The 18,906-nt window shown below is 35.5% G+C and overlaps 2 protein-coding genes across 2 annotated transcripts; both read left to right on the top strand.

Annotated features, from left to right (window-relative positions):
- Positions 1–9,449: 9,449 nt before the first annotated feature.
- LOC137962269 (probable caffeoyl-CoA O-methyltransferase At4g26220) lies at positions 9,450–10,897 on the top strand. The gene is made up of 5 exons (XM_068809041.1): positions 9,450–9,606; positions 9,708–9,787; positions 10,028–10,172; positions 10,263–10,394; positions 10,497–10,897. Exons 1-5 carry the CDS (start codon positions 9,544–9,546, stop codon positions 10,788–10,790), a joined length of 714 nt encoding a protein of 237 aa, XP_068665142.1. The 5' UTR covers positions 9,450–9,543; the 3' UTR covers positions 10,791–10,897.
- Positions 10,898–12,437: 1,540 nt separating this feature from the next.
- On the top strand, positions 12,438–13,885 carry LOC137962259 (probable caffeoyl-CoA O-methyltransferase At4g26220). The gene is made up of 5 exons (XM_068809028.1): positions 12,438–12,600; positions 12,724–12,803; positions 13,051–13,195; positions 13,290–13,421; positions 13,497–13,885. The coding sequence occupies exons 1-5, from the start codon at positions 12,538–12,540 to the stop codon at positions 13,782–13,784; spliced, it is 708 nt and encodes a 235-aa protein (XP_068665129.1). The 5' UTR covers positions 12,438–12,537; the 3' UTR covers positions 13,785–13,885.
- Positions 13,886–18,906: the final 5,021 nt, after the last annotated feature.

The raw sequence follows: 18,906 nt of genomic DNA, 5'->3' as shown, positions 1-18,906 counted from the left end.
TGCAATTTTGTGTTTGACATTTTATTTGATTAAAAATTTATCAATAAGTATAGTAATATATTAGATTGATTATTAATTTTTATTTATTTCCCTAGAAGAGGCAATAAGAGGTTCATTTAACTTTCCTAAGAAAATTTTAAAATATTTCTTGTAATTTTCTAATAAGTGATTAATAGTAATAGGATTTTATTTAAAAGTTTTTTTTTGGAAATATGTATCATAAGAAAGAAAAAAAATTCCTAGAATATAAATTTTCAACCAGGGGCACTAAGGAGGTCATAGTAAATTTATGGCCAGATTCAAAAATTACAAAGCAAGCTAGACAACATTTGAAGTAAAAAAGATTACTATTGGTGAGTTTTAATCCATTATTGAAATTCAATCTTGAACATCTCCTGTCATTTTTTTTTAAAATATATGCATAATTTAATATATATAATTTATTTAACATATATTTTATATAGAGTATTAAATATAGGTTAAGCTCGAACTCGGGTAGAGCTCGAGCTCGAACTCAGTTAAAGTTATTAGGCTCGAGTTCGATTACAATTTTAGGTTCGAGGCTAGGGTCAACTCGAGCTTGAGTTCAAAAAATTTAAATCAAACTCGGCTTGAACAAGCTTCAGACTCGACTAGATTCGATGTCACTCTTATGACCAATTTTATGTAGAGGTCATTCCAAATTTTATGTAAAATGTATGCATAATTTTATATACAATTTATTTGACATGTATTTTTTGAAAAGTTTTAAATGTATGTTGGAGCACAAACTCGAGACATGTATTTTTTCAAAAGTTTTAAATGAATCTTGAAGCTCCAGCTGGACTCGAACTCGGCTCGAACTCGGTTAAAATTATTAGGCTCGAGCTTGATAACAATTTTAGGCTCAAGCCTAGGCTCGGCTCGAGCTCAAGATTGAAATATTTAAATCAAGCTCGGCTCGGCTCGATGCCACCCCTAATGACATCACTGTCAAAAATAAGCATCCCATACCTATTACTCATGAGTTAGAGAATTATGTGAGGTTGAGATTTTTTCTAGGTTTGACTTTTGCTCGAGCTACAATAAAACTCAAGTAGCTGATAATGATGTCGAGAAAACCATATTTACAACACATGATGGACATTATGAGTTTCTTGTGATGCCTTTTGGTTTGACCAATATGTCGGTTTCCTTTCAATACTTGATGAATAATGTTTTTATGACCCTACTTAAGGATATTTGTACTTGTCTTCTTTAATGATATATTAGTCTACAACAAGAGTATTGGGGTTCATCTAGGTCACTTACATGAAGTATGAACGGTACTCAAAGTTCACCATTTCCATGTCAAATCATCAAAGTGCACTTTCACCTCACCCAAAGTTCACTATTTAAGCCGTGTAGTCTCCAAAGAAGGGGTGTCAGGCAAACATGACAAAATTCAAACCATGCAAGATTGGTTACAACCTACTTCTGTTGACTGTAGGTTAATTCCCACAATGTTTTTTTATGATAACAAAACATAATTGAACTAATAACTTGCAAATAAATTATTTTAGATACTTCACCTTCAAGAGTGTCTCAAGGTCTAAAGCATTAGAGCCAAAATAAAGACCTCAAACAAAATTGAAGAACATCTATTGAAGAAGCACCAAGTAGGAAGAAGACTCGAGTTCAAGTATCATAGACTTACATTTAAACTCGTGAATTTTTTTGTAAGAAAGTATTCTAACTCTTATTCCTTAAGTACTTGCGAGATCGGAGTCTTAGGATATAAATTACATATAGACATGTTTTGAATCATCATACACAACTTAGAAACATGTTAAAGTACTTAAAGAGAAAATCTCATGCTTTATAAAATATAAATTTTCAATCTAGCATTGGAATGATCGATCAGTCACTGACTATGATCGATCATCCAGAACTGTGATGACCAGAAATATAAAGTATAATCAATCATCCCTTAGAGATTGATCAATCATAGTTGTCCATGCAAGCAAAATTTACATGGAATGATCGATCATCCCCCTAGATTGATCGGTCAATCAGAACCTTGCCAGTAAGGGACTTCAAGCATGATCGATCAAATAAAAATATATTGATTGATCATAATTATATTGCACAACTAGAGGGAATTGCGATTGATCGATCAACCAGTGGAAATGCTCAATCAACTTAACTTTTTTGGATCAATGATAACATATGGATCGATTAGTCCATCAATCAATAAGTCACTGTCTGATAGAAAAGTAGCCATTATGGTCGATTGATCGATCAGTCACTTACCAGTGATCGATCAATCAATAGTCCATTTTTTGTAAATTGGCAAATAACAACTAGTTTGAGTTGGGGAAGTTATAGATACCCCACCAAACTGTGAGTAAAGAAGTGAATGAGAAATTATTGGCATATCTTTAAGCCACAAAGCTTTATCTGACAAATTCCCAACAAAAGTACTTTTAGAAAGAGAGAGAGAGAGAGAGAGAGAGAGAGAGAGAGAGAGAGAGAGAGAGGGAGCCCTTATCTTTGAAAAACTTTCAATCTCTTTCAATCATCCTTGCATGCATCATAGTACAAATACCTTGATCAATTCACAATGTACTACAAAGGAGGAAGCAACTTGAATCTCTCAAGGAAAAGCATCTCTCTAAGTAAAGGTGTAATTTTTCCTTCTTCTTTTTTATAAATTTGCGAAAGGTTCATCTAGAACATGATAATCTAGATAGAAAGGCCTAACTAGAGCTAGAATCTAACAACAATCACTTAGGGAGATTGTTGTGAAAAAAATCATGTATTGAGTTACATGTGGCCAAAGTGAGTAAAAATCTCTTCGTAATTTTCCAGTTATTAGATCGTAATAGTGGAAATTTTCCCAAGCAATGGTTCTTGGGTGGTGACTACCACTAGGGGAACATCGATAACAAAAAATATTTTTGTCTTGTGATGTGCATGTTGCTATTTATATTGAGTTGCTTTTATGCAAGATATTTTGATTACAAGTCCAAATTGGTTTTAAATTTAAATTTGGAAAAAAACTTAAGGTCTTACATGAAGGAACCATTAGAGTAATAGACTCTAGAATCAGTCTTTTGATAGCCCAATATGATGAAATCAAAATGAAACCGGGTGATAAATTGCTAAGATGAACTCAAGGTTCACTCATATGATCAATGAGTTGAATATCTTAGGAGAAGAGATTTCCTTGTATAGGCAAAATGACAAGTTTCTCAAGGCACTTCCAAAGTCATAGGACATAAGGAAGACAACCATCCGTGATAATGTTAACTTTACAATAGGAATTTTTCTCACATATGAGATGGAACCAAAAGATATAGAGGAAGAACAGCCTAAGAAAAAGACATTGCTCTAAAGGCCAAAACATGTGTTAAAACTAGTTCTATTGATGAGAGCTCAGATGAAGTTTTATCACTAGGCATCTTCAAAGGATTTATAGGAAGAAGAGAAGCTTCATAAAAGGCCAATTTAGAACTCAAAATGACAAATGTCAAAAGAAAATTGATGTTTATTTTGAGTTGATAAACCAAGACATAGAAGGAACAAATGTCCTAAGTTAGAAGAAAGAACCTCATCCTCAAGCAAAGCTCCATAAAACAAAAAAGAAAAAAGTTTGATCTCAACTTAATGGAGGAAGAGTCTAGCCACTCAGAAGAAGAAGAAAGTGACGTAGGACTCATGGCTTTTAAAGAAAATGATAACGAGTCTACATCTTCTTAAGAGGTAAGTGACTCAAACTATGAGCATGAACTTGAATTACTTTTGGAAAAATCCATTCATAGGCTAACTACAAAGAAAAATGCAATGTTCAACTAGATGAGATTGTAAAGCTCAAGGAAGAGTTGATTGTCTTGAAGAAGGCAAATAAAAGACACATAACTAATGCCTCAAAATAAAGTGGTTTGATAGACAAGCTTCAACCTGATAGACTTCCTTCTGAGAAGAAAAGTTTGGATTTAAAAAAGTAAGTCAAAATTTTATCTCTCAAAACCACACCCAAGAGGAAAGTTGGGAAGAACAAAACAAAGAAAAATAAGAAGTTTTCTCCCATTTCTCACATTAGATGCCACTATTGCAATGAGTTGGGTCACTATGCCCGCCCACATTTGCAAGGTTAAGAATGAAAACGGCATCAAACAAACTTGGGTACCCAAATCAATCGAAAAGGATGTGGTAACCCAAAAGAACTTAGGCAACTAAACTTGGAAGCCCAAATCACCTAGCACTTTGAATGTTATTACAAAGGGAACCAACCTAAGGGTTAAATCTCTTATGGTGAAAGTATGTTTATGAGCTTAGGCACCAAAAAATGTTTGGATTTTGGATAATGGTTGCTTAAGGCACATGATTGGTGACAAAAAGAAGTTCTTTGAACTCAATCCCAAAAAAGGAGGTCATGTAACTTTTTGAGACAATAGAAAATATACCATAAAAAGAATTGGTAAAATCGGTACATCAACCTCTTTTATATACAATGCTTAATACGTTGAAGGGTTGATGCATGATTTACTTAGTATTAATCAATTTTGTAATAAAGGAAATAAGGTTTCATTTGAAAAGGATAAATGCTTAGTAAAGAATGAAAATGATGAACTAGTTCTACAGGGACATAGAAATAGGAATCTATATGTTGCTAACATAGTCAATATTCCCTCAACTAGTGTCATTGTTTGGGTGAAAAAATTGATGAAAATCTTGGTTATGGCATAAGAGGCTAGGACATATAGGAATAAATTCCTTGATCAAATTAGTGAAAAAGAACCTAGTGAGAGGACTATCGGATAAAAAATGTGTAAGAAAGAAATCTTGTGATGCTTGCCAACTTAGAAAGTAAAACTTCTTTCAAAGCTAAAAATGTAGTTTCAACCTCTCGTCCTCTTCAACTAATCCACATGGAATTAGTTGGACCTATCTGAACCTCATGACTAAATGGGAAGCGCTTCACCCTAGTGGTGGTAGATGACTATTCAAGGTTGACATGGATGATGTTTTCCTAGCCTTTATTAAATTATGTGAAAAAGTTCAAAAGGAACAAGGCTATAGTATTATCAAAATTAGGAGTGACCATGGAGAAGAATTTGAAAACTCACATTTTGAGGAATATTGTACAAAGTATGGTATAGACCATACATTCTCAACTCCTCAAACTCCATGGCAAAATGGTGTTGTTGAGAGAAGAAACCAAACCTTAATCGAAATAGCTAAATTTATGCATCATGCATTCAACATGCCACATAAGTTTTGGGACAAAGTGGTGAACGCCGCACATTATATCATTAATCGAGTAAGCAAAAGACCACTTCTCAAATAAACTCCATATGAGTTGTATACTTGCTCCCTTCCCAACATTACTTATTTTAGAACCTTTGGATGAAAAGTATTCATATTGAATGAACCAAAGGAAAAATTTGGAAAATTTGACTCTAGATCTGATATAGGAATTTTCTTCAGTTATTCTACTCATAGCAAAGCTTATGGAGTTTATAAAAAAATATTTATGAGAGTGGAGGAGTCGATTGATGTTGAGTTTGACGAATCAGATTTACCAATTCCAACTCCAACTCCAATGAAATAGGATTATATCAGTAAAAACGAATTACCTAGTGAAAGTGAATTACCTAGTGAAGTAAATTATTTTTTTGTGCTAGTCTGCTCATTGGAAAGTGTAGTGTAAAATACTTTCTTGTGTTAGTATGCACAATGTAAAATTTAGTAGAAAGTGAAGAATAAGTTCATTAATAAAATATTCTGATATATTTAAATCTATTATGATAGTTTTATCTAACTTTTAATTAACAAAATAAGATAAAAACTAAAAATTTTAAACTTCAGTAATGACTTCAATAATTTTTTAAACTTTATTACAGGTAGTTGCATTTCCAGTCTTAAACGATTCAACAAGATGATAAGTGAAGTAGACCAAAGAATAGAAAAGTAAAAAGAAAATCTCTTTTTTTGAGTTAAAATCTCAACTTTCTAACCAAAACAACCAGGCATGATAAGTCAATTGAAAATCTGGCTAATTCATCTGAGATCGGAAATCTCATCCTTTGAAAAGAAGCAGTGGCATTGTCAACTTTCTTAGTATGAGGAAGTTGTACACTTTTTTCATTGTAAGAACCAGAAACTTTGGCCTTGACTACAATATACCTAGGTTTCCTACACTTTCTCCCATAGACTGCAAAGTAACAGCTAAAGAAAAGACAAGCTAAGAAATTCTTGAAGTACAAGAGCATTAAAATCGTTTGTCAATTATTTGTCCAACTCCCAATTTTTATTTAATGGCAAAATCAAATTCAAGAGAGGAAGAAGTTATACAAGGCAGCTCCAGCAAACCATGGTGAAAAAATACAAAGCTACCAAACAGAACAATCAAACCCAAAAAACTTTCACTCCTCATGTTTGCTCCTCAACCATCCAAGTAACTCTACTCCTCTCATATAGACCCCATCATTAGCAAGCTTATTTGCTTCTCTGTGACCACGAGGAATATAGAGGTGTTGAGCAATATCAAAAATTTATTCCATCTGGGTAGTAACTTCCAAGGCATAGTAGATTTTTAACTAACTTTGAATCATGGGTTTATACTACTAAAGCATCCAAGTTGTCAAAAGAAGCAGAGCCCCATGTACTTAACAATTACTATACCTTCAGAATATTTGAATATACCTTCAAAACCTAATGGAATTGGGCATCCCTTGTTGCTGCTATCAAAATTTAGCTTCATGACGTTGGGGCTGGGGTAACCAGGTGACCATCATCCTATGATTGGGGCTCTTCAGAGTGCTCCCACTCATCAACCACTCAAATGGACCAACTGCACAACTGACAAGTGGAAAACAAATTGGTCAAAATTTTGCAGGACCTCATCCTCACACCAGAATGTTACTTGGCCTTACTTGCTTATCAATCACCTTTAGTAATGCAACCAAGAGAACAAAGTATAAAAGAAGATGAAATAAGACTTTGATGGTCAATAAATTAAGCAATTCAAAAGCTCTAACATAATAAAAAAAATGATGAACAACAGCTAAAAAATGGTAATAATCTTCCAAAAATGCTAACCTATTTGAAAAAATGCACTAAAAGTAAACAAGCATATAATTTAAGAATGACTAGCTTGACGCAAATAAAAAAACAGAATTTTAAAATGTAATAATGAAAAGAGCTTATGCGGAGAAAAAACAAAAGAGGCTCATTCAGTTTAATAATCCAGGACTCGTAGAAAGAGGGTAGCTTGAGCTTTTCATCATCAACACTCACTAAAAAATGTCTTAGTAAGTTCAATTATAGTTTCCAAAATTCTCCTTACACGAAACTGAAGCAAAATTAATGAACTTCAAACTGTAAATCACAAGCTAAAAATTAAAGAAACAACTATCCCCTTCCAGTAAAATTCCACACATTCCAAAAGCACATAGCTAGGCAGAAAGAGAAAAGAACGCCAAGATGGAAATTGGTAGTTTTACAGTTTTACAAACTAAGGATGCACAAGCAACAACAACGAAGAGATCGGAGTTGATAACACCCGGATAAAACGATCTACATATGGACTAAGAGAGATCCAATTCCAAGAGACGAGTAAACCTGGTGGCTAATTTCCAAAGCATGAACGTGTAAGTTTTTAATAAAAAAATCTTTATTCACTACAATTATAAACATGATTACAAGGAGTATTTATACATAAAATTAGTAATAGAAAAAGACTATTTCTGGCACTCGGTGATCCTTCGGCTTTGGTAATGGAAGCCTACTCTACATGATTTTGTTACGGCGGTATATCGTTCACCCCCCCGCAAGTTGAGCATAGGATTGGAACAAACGTGAAGTTTGGAGCGAAAAAAAATCAAAGAGAGGGCGTGGAATACTTTTGGTAAAAATATTGACAATTTGCAGGAGAGATGGTACATATTGCGTGTGAAATTTGTTAGCAACAACAAGTTCTTGAAGGAAGTGATAATCTAACTCAACATGTTTGGCTATCTTATGAGAAATTAGATTGGAGCTTAGGAAGATTGCACTTTTGCTCTCACGTAAGAGAAGAGGTGGTTGTGGGATAGGAACATGTAAATCGCAAAGGAGATACATAAGCCAAATAAGTTCAACTACAGTGTGTGCAAGAGCACGATATTCAGATTTACAGTTGGAGCGTGATACCGTTGGTTGCTTTTTAGCTCTCCAAGACAAATGGAGTAACCAGAAGTGGAGCGACGAGTCTCAGAACAGTCAGCCTAGTCAGCATCAGAGTAAGCAACTAAAACACCATGAGTAGCAGATGGGCGAAAGGTAAGGCCAAAGTGATTGGTACTTTTGACATAGCGAAGAATACGCTTAAAAGCAAGAAAATGATCTACAGTGGAAGCATGCAGGAATTGGCTAACGGAGTTGACCGTATGGGCTATGACAAAGAGAGTGATAGTCCAGTATTGAAGGGCACCAACGAGAGGCCTAAAGAGTGGTATCCGAAAATAGAAAACCATCGGCAGACAGATGTTGGGAAATGACCATAGGCATAAGGCTGAGCTCGAGTAAAAATATCTTGTGCATATTTGAGTTAATTGATAAAGAGTCCATCGGTAGTTGGCGAAACTTCAAGGCTAATAAAGTAATTGAGATAACCCAAATCTTTAGTGGCAAACTTAGAATATAGTTTATGAGTGAAACCGGTGATAAGAGCAAAGTTGTTGCTAGTAATAATGATGTCATCAACATAAAAGCGTAAATAGATAATATTTGAGTGCTTATGAAAGACAAACAAAAAAGTGTCAACACGGTTGCAAAAGAATCTAAGTTTACTAATAAAGGAGTTGAAGCGTTGGAACCAAGCACGAGGAGCAAACGAGAGGAAGAAAATAAGAGTCAATATACCCAGGTCCGTATATCCATTTTCAGTGAGTTTATTTGCCATAATTAAAAATAAGATTACAAAGAATATTTATACATAAAATTGATCCGTCATTTACGGCAATGGAAAGCCTAGGCTTCGTTTTCACAGCAACATATCGAATATCGTTCACCTCAATAGTATAAAGCTTCTTCCGCGCAGATAGGGCCAAAGACATCCGTATCCTTCCTGGTATCCAAACTTGGGCAAAAATCTCATCAAATATTAACCCCGTCGGACTTCCACAAGCAGGAAACTGAAAGGGTGTCAGACTGGCAGGCACGTCAATGCATGTAAAATCAGTACCGCAGGCAGAGGCAGGCATTTAAGTAAATTCCGTCACATCGAAGCCTCCAGACATTTATGTAAAATCCGTCACATCGAAGCTTCATTTTAGTAAATTACTCTTTTAGGCTTCCATGGTCACTGTGAATCGGTTTCTACAAAGATGGGATAAAAAACACAGAAAAGAGCTGGTTTTCTTTGTAAATTTTAACAGAATCGGTTCTAAAGAGGTAATAATTGCTCTCTTCTCGATTCTCGTATTATCTCCAAACAGCTCATACACTCTCCTCTCTCTCCATTTAGGTTTTTGTCACAGGAGTTTCCTGCCTTCTCTGCTGTCTCCTGCTAATACACATTTGAGGATCGTCTCGATCATGTCTACTCCAAACTTCCCGCACCAAGAAAAAACTCTTCTGAAAAACGACGCCCTTCATAAGGTATATGCTGTTTATGAAGCTATGGTTTGTTCTAGCCATTTCAACAAGTAAATAAGCTTAAAAAGTTCATGGATTCTGATAGTAGTTTTTTATGTTCACAGTACATCTTGGAAACCAGCGTTCTTCCTCGTGAGCTTGAGCAACTCAAAGAGCTCCGTGATGTGACGAATGAGCACCCTAGGTATGTACCAAAGGCATATGCAGCTGATCTTGGCAGGATTTCTTGTCTTTTTTTCTTTTTTGTTCTCGTTGAAATCTGTTCGATACAATTTTTCACATCTTAAATTTGCGAATCTTTGCCCTTGATAACATTTTTTTGCGGAATGTTTTTCCGTCATATTGTTCTGACCTCTGGGGAGCGTTGAACAGATCTGCTCTCTCTATCATGATCAATTTCAAAATAACAAACTTAATGTGACAGATCCGTGATGTCCACTCCACCGGAGGAGGGTCAGTTCTTGACTCTACTTGTAAAGCTATTAAATGCGAAGAAAACCATAGAAATCGGGGTGTTTACAGGTTACTCTCTCCTCTGCACTGCACTCGCATTGCCTGCTGATGGCAAGGTACCCCATCTCTACGCTTTTAGCTGGAGGCAAAGCTTCTGGATTTTCTGAAATTTGATTATTTGGTGTTTGTCGTTGCTCCTCCCGCAGATAACAGCAATTGATCCCGACAGGGCGACCTTCGAACTTGGACTTCCATTCATCAAGAAAGCAGGCGTCGAAAGTAAAATCAATTTCGTAGAGTCGGAGGCTCTTCCCTACCTCGATAACATTCTAGAGGAGGTACTTTTTAATCGATTGACAACTTCATGACATTAAAGAAAAGACCCCTTGTAACCCGAATGTCACTCGGAAGGTGATGAAGATTTTCTGTAAGTTTTGCAGGGAAAAGAAGAAGGATCTTATGATTTTGCGTTCATAGACGCGGACAAGTTGAACTACGAAAATTATCACGAACGGCTAATGAAGCTGGTGAAGGTTGGGGGGGTGATCGCATACGATAATACGTTGTGGTTCGGATCACTGGCAGAGCCCCCAAACAGGGAGTGGCCTGAACGCTTCCATAGCGTCCGAGAGTTTTTTCTCAACTTCAACAAAATGTTGGCTTCGGATTCTCGCATCGAGATCTCACAGATCTGCATAGGTGATGGCCTCACTCTCTGCAGGCGTCTTGCTTGATCATGATTTGAGACGTTCAATTGAGGCATGGAACTATATTTGCCAAGGATTATGACAGACTGTTTTCCAAATGACTTTAAATAAAAGCTTTCAGGTTGTTTTATATATATATAGAGAGAAAGAGAAAGAGAGAGAGAGGTAATCCAAGGCGAAAAGTCCCGCTCGACTCTCCTCGTTCCCCAATCTTTCTCTCTCTTCTCTTTGTGCCCCGCTTGGCTAACCCGTTTGGACGCAGAGGCTAACAAAGTCACAGAGAACATGAGGGGTGGGAATTTGGACAGGAGTTTGTGAGAGGAGATCGGACCTCACGAAAAATTCAAAGAAATCAAGGAGGAGGAAAAGAAAGTTGAGTCGAACAATAAGGTTTAGGGGGGGAGGTTAAGTCGGCCACCACGGGACGAAGGAAATAGAAATTGTCTTCAATGTAAGCCTTAAATATGAATTTTTAATAATATAAAATTTATCATATAATTTAAATGGAAGTTAAATCATACCTTCTGTTTCAGATTTCTTCTCTTTGTTCTCTGTTTGGCGTTTCCGATCTTTGAACACTCTCGGTGATGGCTTAATTGAAGGGGTTTAAGTGACGAGATAGGGACCAAATTACCATTTGAAGTCAACCTCCCATCAAGGTTATTCATCGTTTCGTGTTATCGAGAGAGTTACTATCAGAAATTGATACCACGATTAATAACAAAAATCTTTTTGTCTTTGGTGTATGTGCATGTTGTTTTTATGCATGATATTTTGATCCCCCTCTCAATTTTGACATACCTCATGGGCCAACAACTTCTTGGGGTTAACACAGATATTATAGGACAAAAACTTTGCTACTATAGCTAGGCCCTTAACCTCTTTATATAAGAAAGATGCATTCTTATGGAATGAGAAAACCTTCAAAGAACTTGAGAACAAAATGTGCCCTACCCCTCTTATAGTCTAGCCTAACTTCTCTAAAACTCTTATTATTGAGTGTGATGTTTATGGATCAGAAATCAAGGATATTTTGATGCAAGAAGAGCAAACTATTGTCTATTTTAGATGACCTTTCAAGAAGAGAATGCTCTCTTGGTCGACCTATGAGAAATAAATATTTACCTTGGTACAAAAAGTTCAACATTGGAGACTTTAATTGGAAAAAAAAATTGTTATCCTAATTGACCATTGGGAACACTTAAATTTTGGCTAGCCATTCTTGGATTGATGTTGTTGTGACTTGGAATTATGTGCCTAACCATCATTGGACAGATGTTGTATTGCTGTCCACTACCCATAAAGAATGTCTCGAACTCATTTTGTGTTTTTTGCCACCGGATAAAAGCATCTGCACGCCCTTGGGATGGTAAAATTTATCGTTCATGCAAAGGAGACTTCTTCATTCTGCAAGGCCACTCGGTTCCGCGCTTCATGTAAAACAGTTCCGTCGACAGTGGTAGGCATTCATGTAAATTCCGTCCCATCGAAGCGCCCCCCCCCCCCATGAATGCTGCCGTTTTTTACGCTTTCGGCTTCCTTCGTCACCTTCAACTGACTCGGTTTCTAGAACAGAAAAGAGCTGGTCATCACTGTCACGTTTAACAGAATAGGTTCTGGAGATGCAATAATTGCTCTCTTCTCGTTTCTCGTATCATCTCCAAACAGCTCATACACTCTCTCTTCTCTCTCTCTCTCCTTTTAGTTTTTGTCAAGGAGTTTCCGATCTTCTCTGCTGTCTCCTGCTAATACACATTTCAGGATCGTCTCGACCATGGCTACTCCTAACTTCCCGCACCAAGAAAAGACTCTTCTGAAAAACGACGCCCTTCATAAGGTACGCTGTTTATGAAGCTATGGTTTGTTTGTTTATGAAGCCGCTATGATTTGTTCTAGCCATTGCAACAAGTAAATAAGGTCATAGTTCACGGATTTTGATAGTACTTTTTTATGTTCGCAGTACATCTTGGAAACCAGCGTTCTTCCTCGTGAGCTGGAGCAACTCAGAGAGCTCCGTGATGTGACGAAGGAGCACCCTAGGTATGTATCAGGGGTTATGCAGCAGATCTTGGCAGAATTTCTTGTCTGTTTGTCCTTTTTGTTCTCGTTGAAATCTGTTCGATACAATTTTTCACATCTTAAATTTGTGAATCTTTGCCCTTGATAACAGCATTTCGAATTTTTACGAAATGTTTTTCCGTCATATTGTTCTGACTTCTGGGGAGCATTGAACAGATCTACTCTCTCTATCTTGATCAATTTCAAAATAACAAACTTAATGTGACAGAGCCTTGATGTCCACTCCACCGGAGGAGGGTCAGTTCTTGAATCTACTTGTAAAGCTATTAAATGCGAAGAAAACCATAGAAATCGGGGTGTTTACAGGTTACTCTCTCCTCTGCACCGCACTCGCATTGCCTGCTGACGGCATGGTACCATCTCTATCTCTACGCTTTTAGCTGGAGGCAAAGCTTCTGGATTTTCTGAAATTTGATTATTAGGTGTTTGTCGTTGCTCCTCCCGCAGATAACAGCAATTGATCCCGACAGGGCGACCTTCGAGCTTGGACTCCCATTCATGAAGACAGCAGGCGTCGAAAGTAAAATCAATTTCGTAGAGTCGGAGGCTCTTCCCTACCTCGATCACATTCTAGAAGAGGTACTTCTTAATCGATTGACAACTTCAATCGAATGTCACTCGGAAGGTGATGAAGATTTTCTGTAAGTTTTGCAGGGAGAAGGATCTTATGATTTTGCGTTCATAGACGCGGACAAGTTGAACTACGCAAATTATCACGAACGGCTAATGAAGCTGGTGAAGGTTGGGGGGGTGATTGCATACGATAATACGTTGTGGTTCGGATCACTGGCAGAGCCCCCAAACAGGGAGTGGCCTGAACAATTCAAAAGCATCCGAGAATTTTTTCTCGACTTCAACAAAAAATTGGCTTCGGATTCTCGCATCGAGATCTCACAGATCTCCATAGGTGATGGCCTCACTCTCTGCAGGCGTCTTGCTTGATCATGATTTGATACGTTCAATTTATGTCCCGGGCATGGAACCATATTTGCCAAAGACTTTAAATGGCTTTAAATAAAAGCTCTCAGGATGTTTTCTTTTTCTTTTTCTAGTCTCCTATTTTCTTGAATTAATAGAGGAGATTTCGTATTAACAAAGTGTGTTTGTATATATATATATATATATATATATATATATATATATATATATATATATATATATATATATATATATATATATATATATATATATATATATATATATATATATATATATAGATAGATAGATAGATAGATAGATAGATAGATAGATAAAATGGTAACAATTTGGAAAAGTATCTACTGAAGTTACATTTGATTGCCTTGACAAAGAAAAACGTCGAGTAATTGACTAGACCATAGCCAGTAGCTGATTGCTAGAGAAACAAAAAGTTTTTAAAATTCTCAAGCAGTTGACCACTGAACTTGCAATCTGGCTACTCAAATTAAACAATTTGGAAAAGAATCTACTACTCATGAAGTTGCATTTGCAGTTGACTGTCTTGATAAAAAAAAATGTAAGTAGTTGACTAGACCTTAGCTGATTGCTAGAGAAACAAAAAGTTTTTAAAATTCTTAAATAATTGACCATTGAACTTGCAATCGACTACTCAATTTGATCAATTTGGAAAAGAATCTACTACTCATGAAGCTACATTTGATTGCCTTGATGAAGAAAAATGTTGAGTAGTTGACTAGACCATAGTCAGTAGCCGATTGCGAGAGAAACAAAAAGTTCTTAAAATTCTCAACCAGTTGACCATTGAACTTGCAATCAATTACTCAAATTGATCAATTTGGAAAAGAATCTACTACTCATGAAGCTACATTTGACTGCCTTCATTAAGAAAAATGTCTGAGTAGTTGATTAGACCATAGCCAGTAGCTTATTGCTAGAGAAACAAAAAGTTTTTAAAACTCTCAAGCAGTTGACCACTGAACTTGCAATCGACTACTCAAATTGATCGATATCGAAAAGAATCTACTACTCATGAAGCTACATTTGATTGCCTTAATAAAGAAAAATGTCGAGTAGTTGACTAGACCTTAGCCAGTAGCTGATTGCTAGAGAAACAAAAAGTGTTTAAAATTCTTAAACAATTGACCATTGAACTTGCAATCGACTACTCAATTTGATCAATTTGGAAAAGAATCTACTACTCATGAAGCTACATTTGATTGCCTTGATGAAGAAAAATGTCGAGTAGTTGACTAGACCATAGTCAGTAGCCGATTGCTAGAGAAACAAAAAGTTTTTAAAATTCTTAAACAATTGACCATTGAACTTGCAATCGACCACTCAATTTGATCAATTTGGAAAAGAATTTACTACTCATGAAGCTACATTTGATTGCCTTGATGAAGAAAAATGTCGAGTAGTTGACTTTACCATAGTCAGTAGCCGATTGCTAGAAAAACAAAAAGTTCTTAAAATTCTCAAGCAGTTGACCATTGAACTTACAATCAACTACTCAAATTGATCAATTTGGAAAAGAATCTACTACTCATGAAGCTACATTTGACTGCCTTCATAAAGAAAAATGTCGAGTAGTTGATTAGACCATAGTCAGTAGCCGATTGCTAGAGAAACAAAAAGTTCTTAAAATTCTCAACCAGTTGACCATTGAACTTGCAATCAACTACTCAAATTGATCAATTTGGAAAAGAATCTACTACTCATGAAGCTACATTTGACTGCCTTCATAAAGAAAAATGTCGAGTAGTTGACTAGACCATAGCCAGTAGCTGATTGCTAGAGAAACAAAAAGTTTTTAAAACTCTCAAGCAGTTGACCACTGAACTTGCAATCGACTACTCAAATTGATCAATATCGAAAAGCATCTACTACTCATGAAGCTACATTTGACTGCCTTGATAAAGAAAAATGTCAAGTAGTTGACTAGACCTTAGCCAGCAGCCGATTGCTAGAGAAACAAAAAGTGTTTAAAATTCTTAAACAATTGACCATTGAACTTGCAATCGACAACTCAATTTGATCAATTTGGAAAAGAATCTACTACTCATGAAGCTACATTTGACTGCCTTGATAAAGAAAAATGTCAAGTAGTTGACTAGACCTTAGCCAGCAGCCGATTGCTAGAGAAACAAAAAGTGTTTAAAATTCTTAAACAATTGACCATTGAACTTGCAATCGACAACTCAATTTGATCAATTTGGAAAAAGAATCTACTACTCATGAAGCTACATTTGATTGCCTTGATGAAGAAAAATGTCGAGTAGTTGACTAGACCATAGTCAGTATCCGATTGCTAGAGAAACAAAAAGTTTTTAAAATTCTCAAGCAATTGACCATTGAACTTGAAATCAACTACTCAAATTGATCAATTTGGAAAAGAATCTACTACTCATGAAGCTACATTTAATTGCCTTGATAAAGAAAAATGTCGAGTAGTTGACTAGACCATAGCCAGTAGCTGATTGCTAGAGAAACAAAAAAATTTTAAAATTCTAACTTGCAATCTGGCTACTCAAATTGAACAATTTGGAAAAGAATCTACTACTCATGAAGCTACATTTGACTGCCTTGATAAAGAAAAATGTAAGTAGTTGACTAGACCTTAGCCGATTGCTAGAGAAACAAAAAGTTTTAAAAATTCTTAAACAATTGACCATTGAACTTGCAATCGACTACTCAATTTGATCAATTTGGAAAAGAATCTACTACTCATGAAACTACATTTGATTGCCTTGATGAAGAAAAATGTCGAGTAGTTGACTAGACCATAGTCAGTAGCCGATTGCTAGAGAAACAAAAAGTTCTTAAAATTCTCAAGCAGTTGATCATTGAACTTGCAATCAACTACTCAAATTGATCAATTTGGAAAATAATATACTACTCATGAAGCTACATTTGATTGCCTTGATAAAGAAAAATATCGAGTAGTTGACTAGGCCATAGCCAGTAGCTGATTGCTAGAGAAACAAAAAGTTTTTAAAATTCTCAAACAGTTGACCACTGAACTTGCAATCGACTACTCAAATTGATCAATATCGAAAAGAATCTACTACTCATGAAGTTACATTTGACTACCTTGATAAAGAAAAATGTCAAGTAGTTGACTAGAGCTTAGCCGATTGCTAGTGAAACAAAAAGTTTTAAAAATTCTTAAACAATTGACCATTGAACTTGCAATCGACTACTCAATTTGATTAATTTGAAAAAGAATCTACTACTCATGAAACTACATTTGATTGCCTTGATGAAGAAAAATGTCGAGTAGTTGACTAGACCATAGTCAGTAGCCGATTGCTAGATAAACAAAAAGTTCTTAAAATTCTCAAGCAGTTGACCATTGAACTTGCAATCAACTACTCAAATTGATCAATTTGGAAAAGAATCTACTACTCATGAAGCTACATTTGATTGCCTTGATAAAGAAAAATGTCGAGTAGTTGACTAGACCCTAGCCAGTAGCTGATTGCTAGAGAAACAAAAAGTTTTTAAAATTCTCAAGTAGTTGACCACTGAACTTGCAATCGACTACTCAAATTGATCAATATCGAAAAGAATCTACTACTCATGAAGCTACATTTGACTACCTTGATAAAGAAAAATGTCAAGTAGTTGACTAGACGTTAGCCGATTGCTAGTGAAACAAAAAGTTTTAAAAATTCTTAAACAATTGACCATTGAACTTGCAATCGACTACTCAATTTGATTAATTTGGAAAAGAATCTACTACTCATAAAACTACATTTGATTGCCTTGATGAAGAAAAATGTCGAGTAGTTGACTAGACCATAGTCAGTAGCCAATTGCTAAAGAAACAAAAAGTTCTTAAAATTCTCAAGCAGTTGACTATTGAACTTGCAATCAACTACTCAAATTGATTAATTTGGAAAAGAATCTACTACTAATGAAGCTACATTTGATTGCCTTGATAAAGAAAAATGTCGAGTAGTTGACTAGACCATAGCCAGTAGCTGATTGCTAGAGAAACAAAAAGTTTTTAAAATTCTCAAACAGTTGATCACTGAACTTGCAATCGACTACTCAAATTGATCAATATCGAAAAGAATCTACTACTCATGAAGCTACATTTGACTACCTTGATAAAGAAAAATGTCAAGTAGTTGACTAGACCTTAGCCGATTGTTAGTGAAACAAAAAGTTTTAAAAATTCTTAAACAATTGACCATTGAACTTGCAATCGACTACTCAATTTGATTAATTTGGAAAAGAATCTACTACTCATGAAACTACATTTGATTGCCTTGATGAAGAAAAATGTCGAGTAGTTGACTGGACCATAGTCAGTAGCCGATTGCTAGAGAAACAAAAAGTTCTTAAAATTCTCAAGCAGTTGACCATTGAACTTGCAATCAATTACTCAAATTGATCAATTTGAAAAAGAATCTACTACTCATGAAGCTACATTTGATTGCCTTGATAAAGAAAAATGTTGAGTAGTTGACTAGACCATAGCCAGTAGCTGATTGCTAGAGAAACAAAAAGTTTTTAAAATTCTCAAACAGTTGACCATTGAACTTGCAATCGACTACTCAAATTGATCAATATCAAAAAGAATCTACTACTCATGAAGCTACATTTGACTACCTTGATAAAGAAAAATGTCAAGTAGTTGACTAGACCTTAGCCAATAGCCGATTGCTAAAGAAACAAAAAGTGTTTAAAATTCTTAAACAATTGATCATTGAACTTGCAATCGACAACTCAATTTGATAAATTTGGATAAGAATCTACTACTCATGAAACTGCATTTGATTTCCTTGACGAAGAAAAATGTCGAATAGTTGACTAGACCATAGTCAGTAGCCGATTGCTAGAGAAACAGAAAGTTCTTAAAATTCTCAAGCAGCTAACTATTGAACTTGCAATCGACTACTCAAATTGATAAATTTGGAAAAGAGTCTACTACTCATGACGCTACATTTGACTGACTTGATAAAGAAAAATGTCAAGTAGTTGACTACACCTTAGCCAGTAACCGATTGCTAGAGAAATAGAAAGTTTTCAAAATTCTCAAGTAGTTGACCGCTGAACTTGCAATTGACTACTCAAATTGATCAATTTGGAAAAGAATCTACTACTCATGAAGCTACAT

This window comes from Aristolochia californica, unplaced genomic scaffold (genome assembly GCF_029961685.1).
Source record: "Aristolochia californica isolate CCGP_79_NKW_82.1479 unplaced genomic scaffold, dmAriCali1.0.hap1 SCAF_1, whole genome shotgun sequence".
Classification (NCBI taxonomy): Eukaryota; Viridiplantae; Streptophyta; class Magnoliopsida; order Piperales; family Aristolochiaceae; genus Aristolochia; species Aristolochia californica.
The sequence above is the reverse complement of the archived record's forward strand: the minus strand, read 5'-3'. Positions and strand labels throughout refer to the sequence as shown.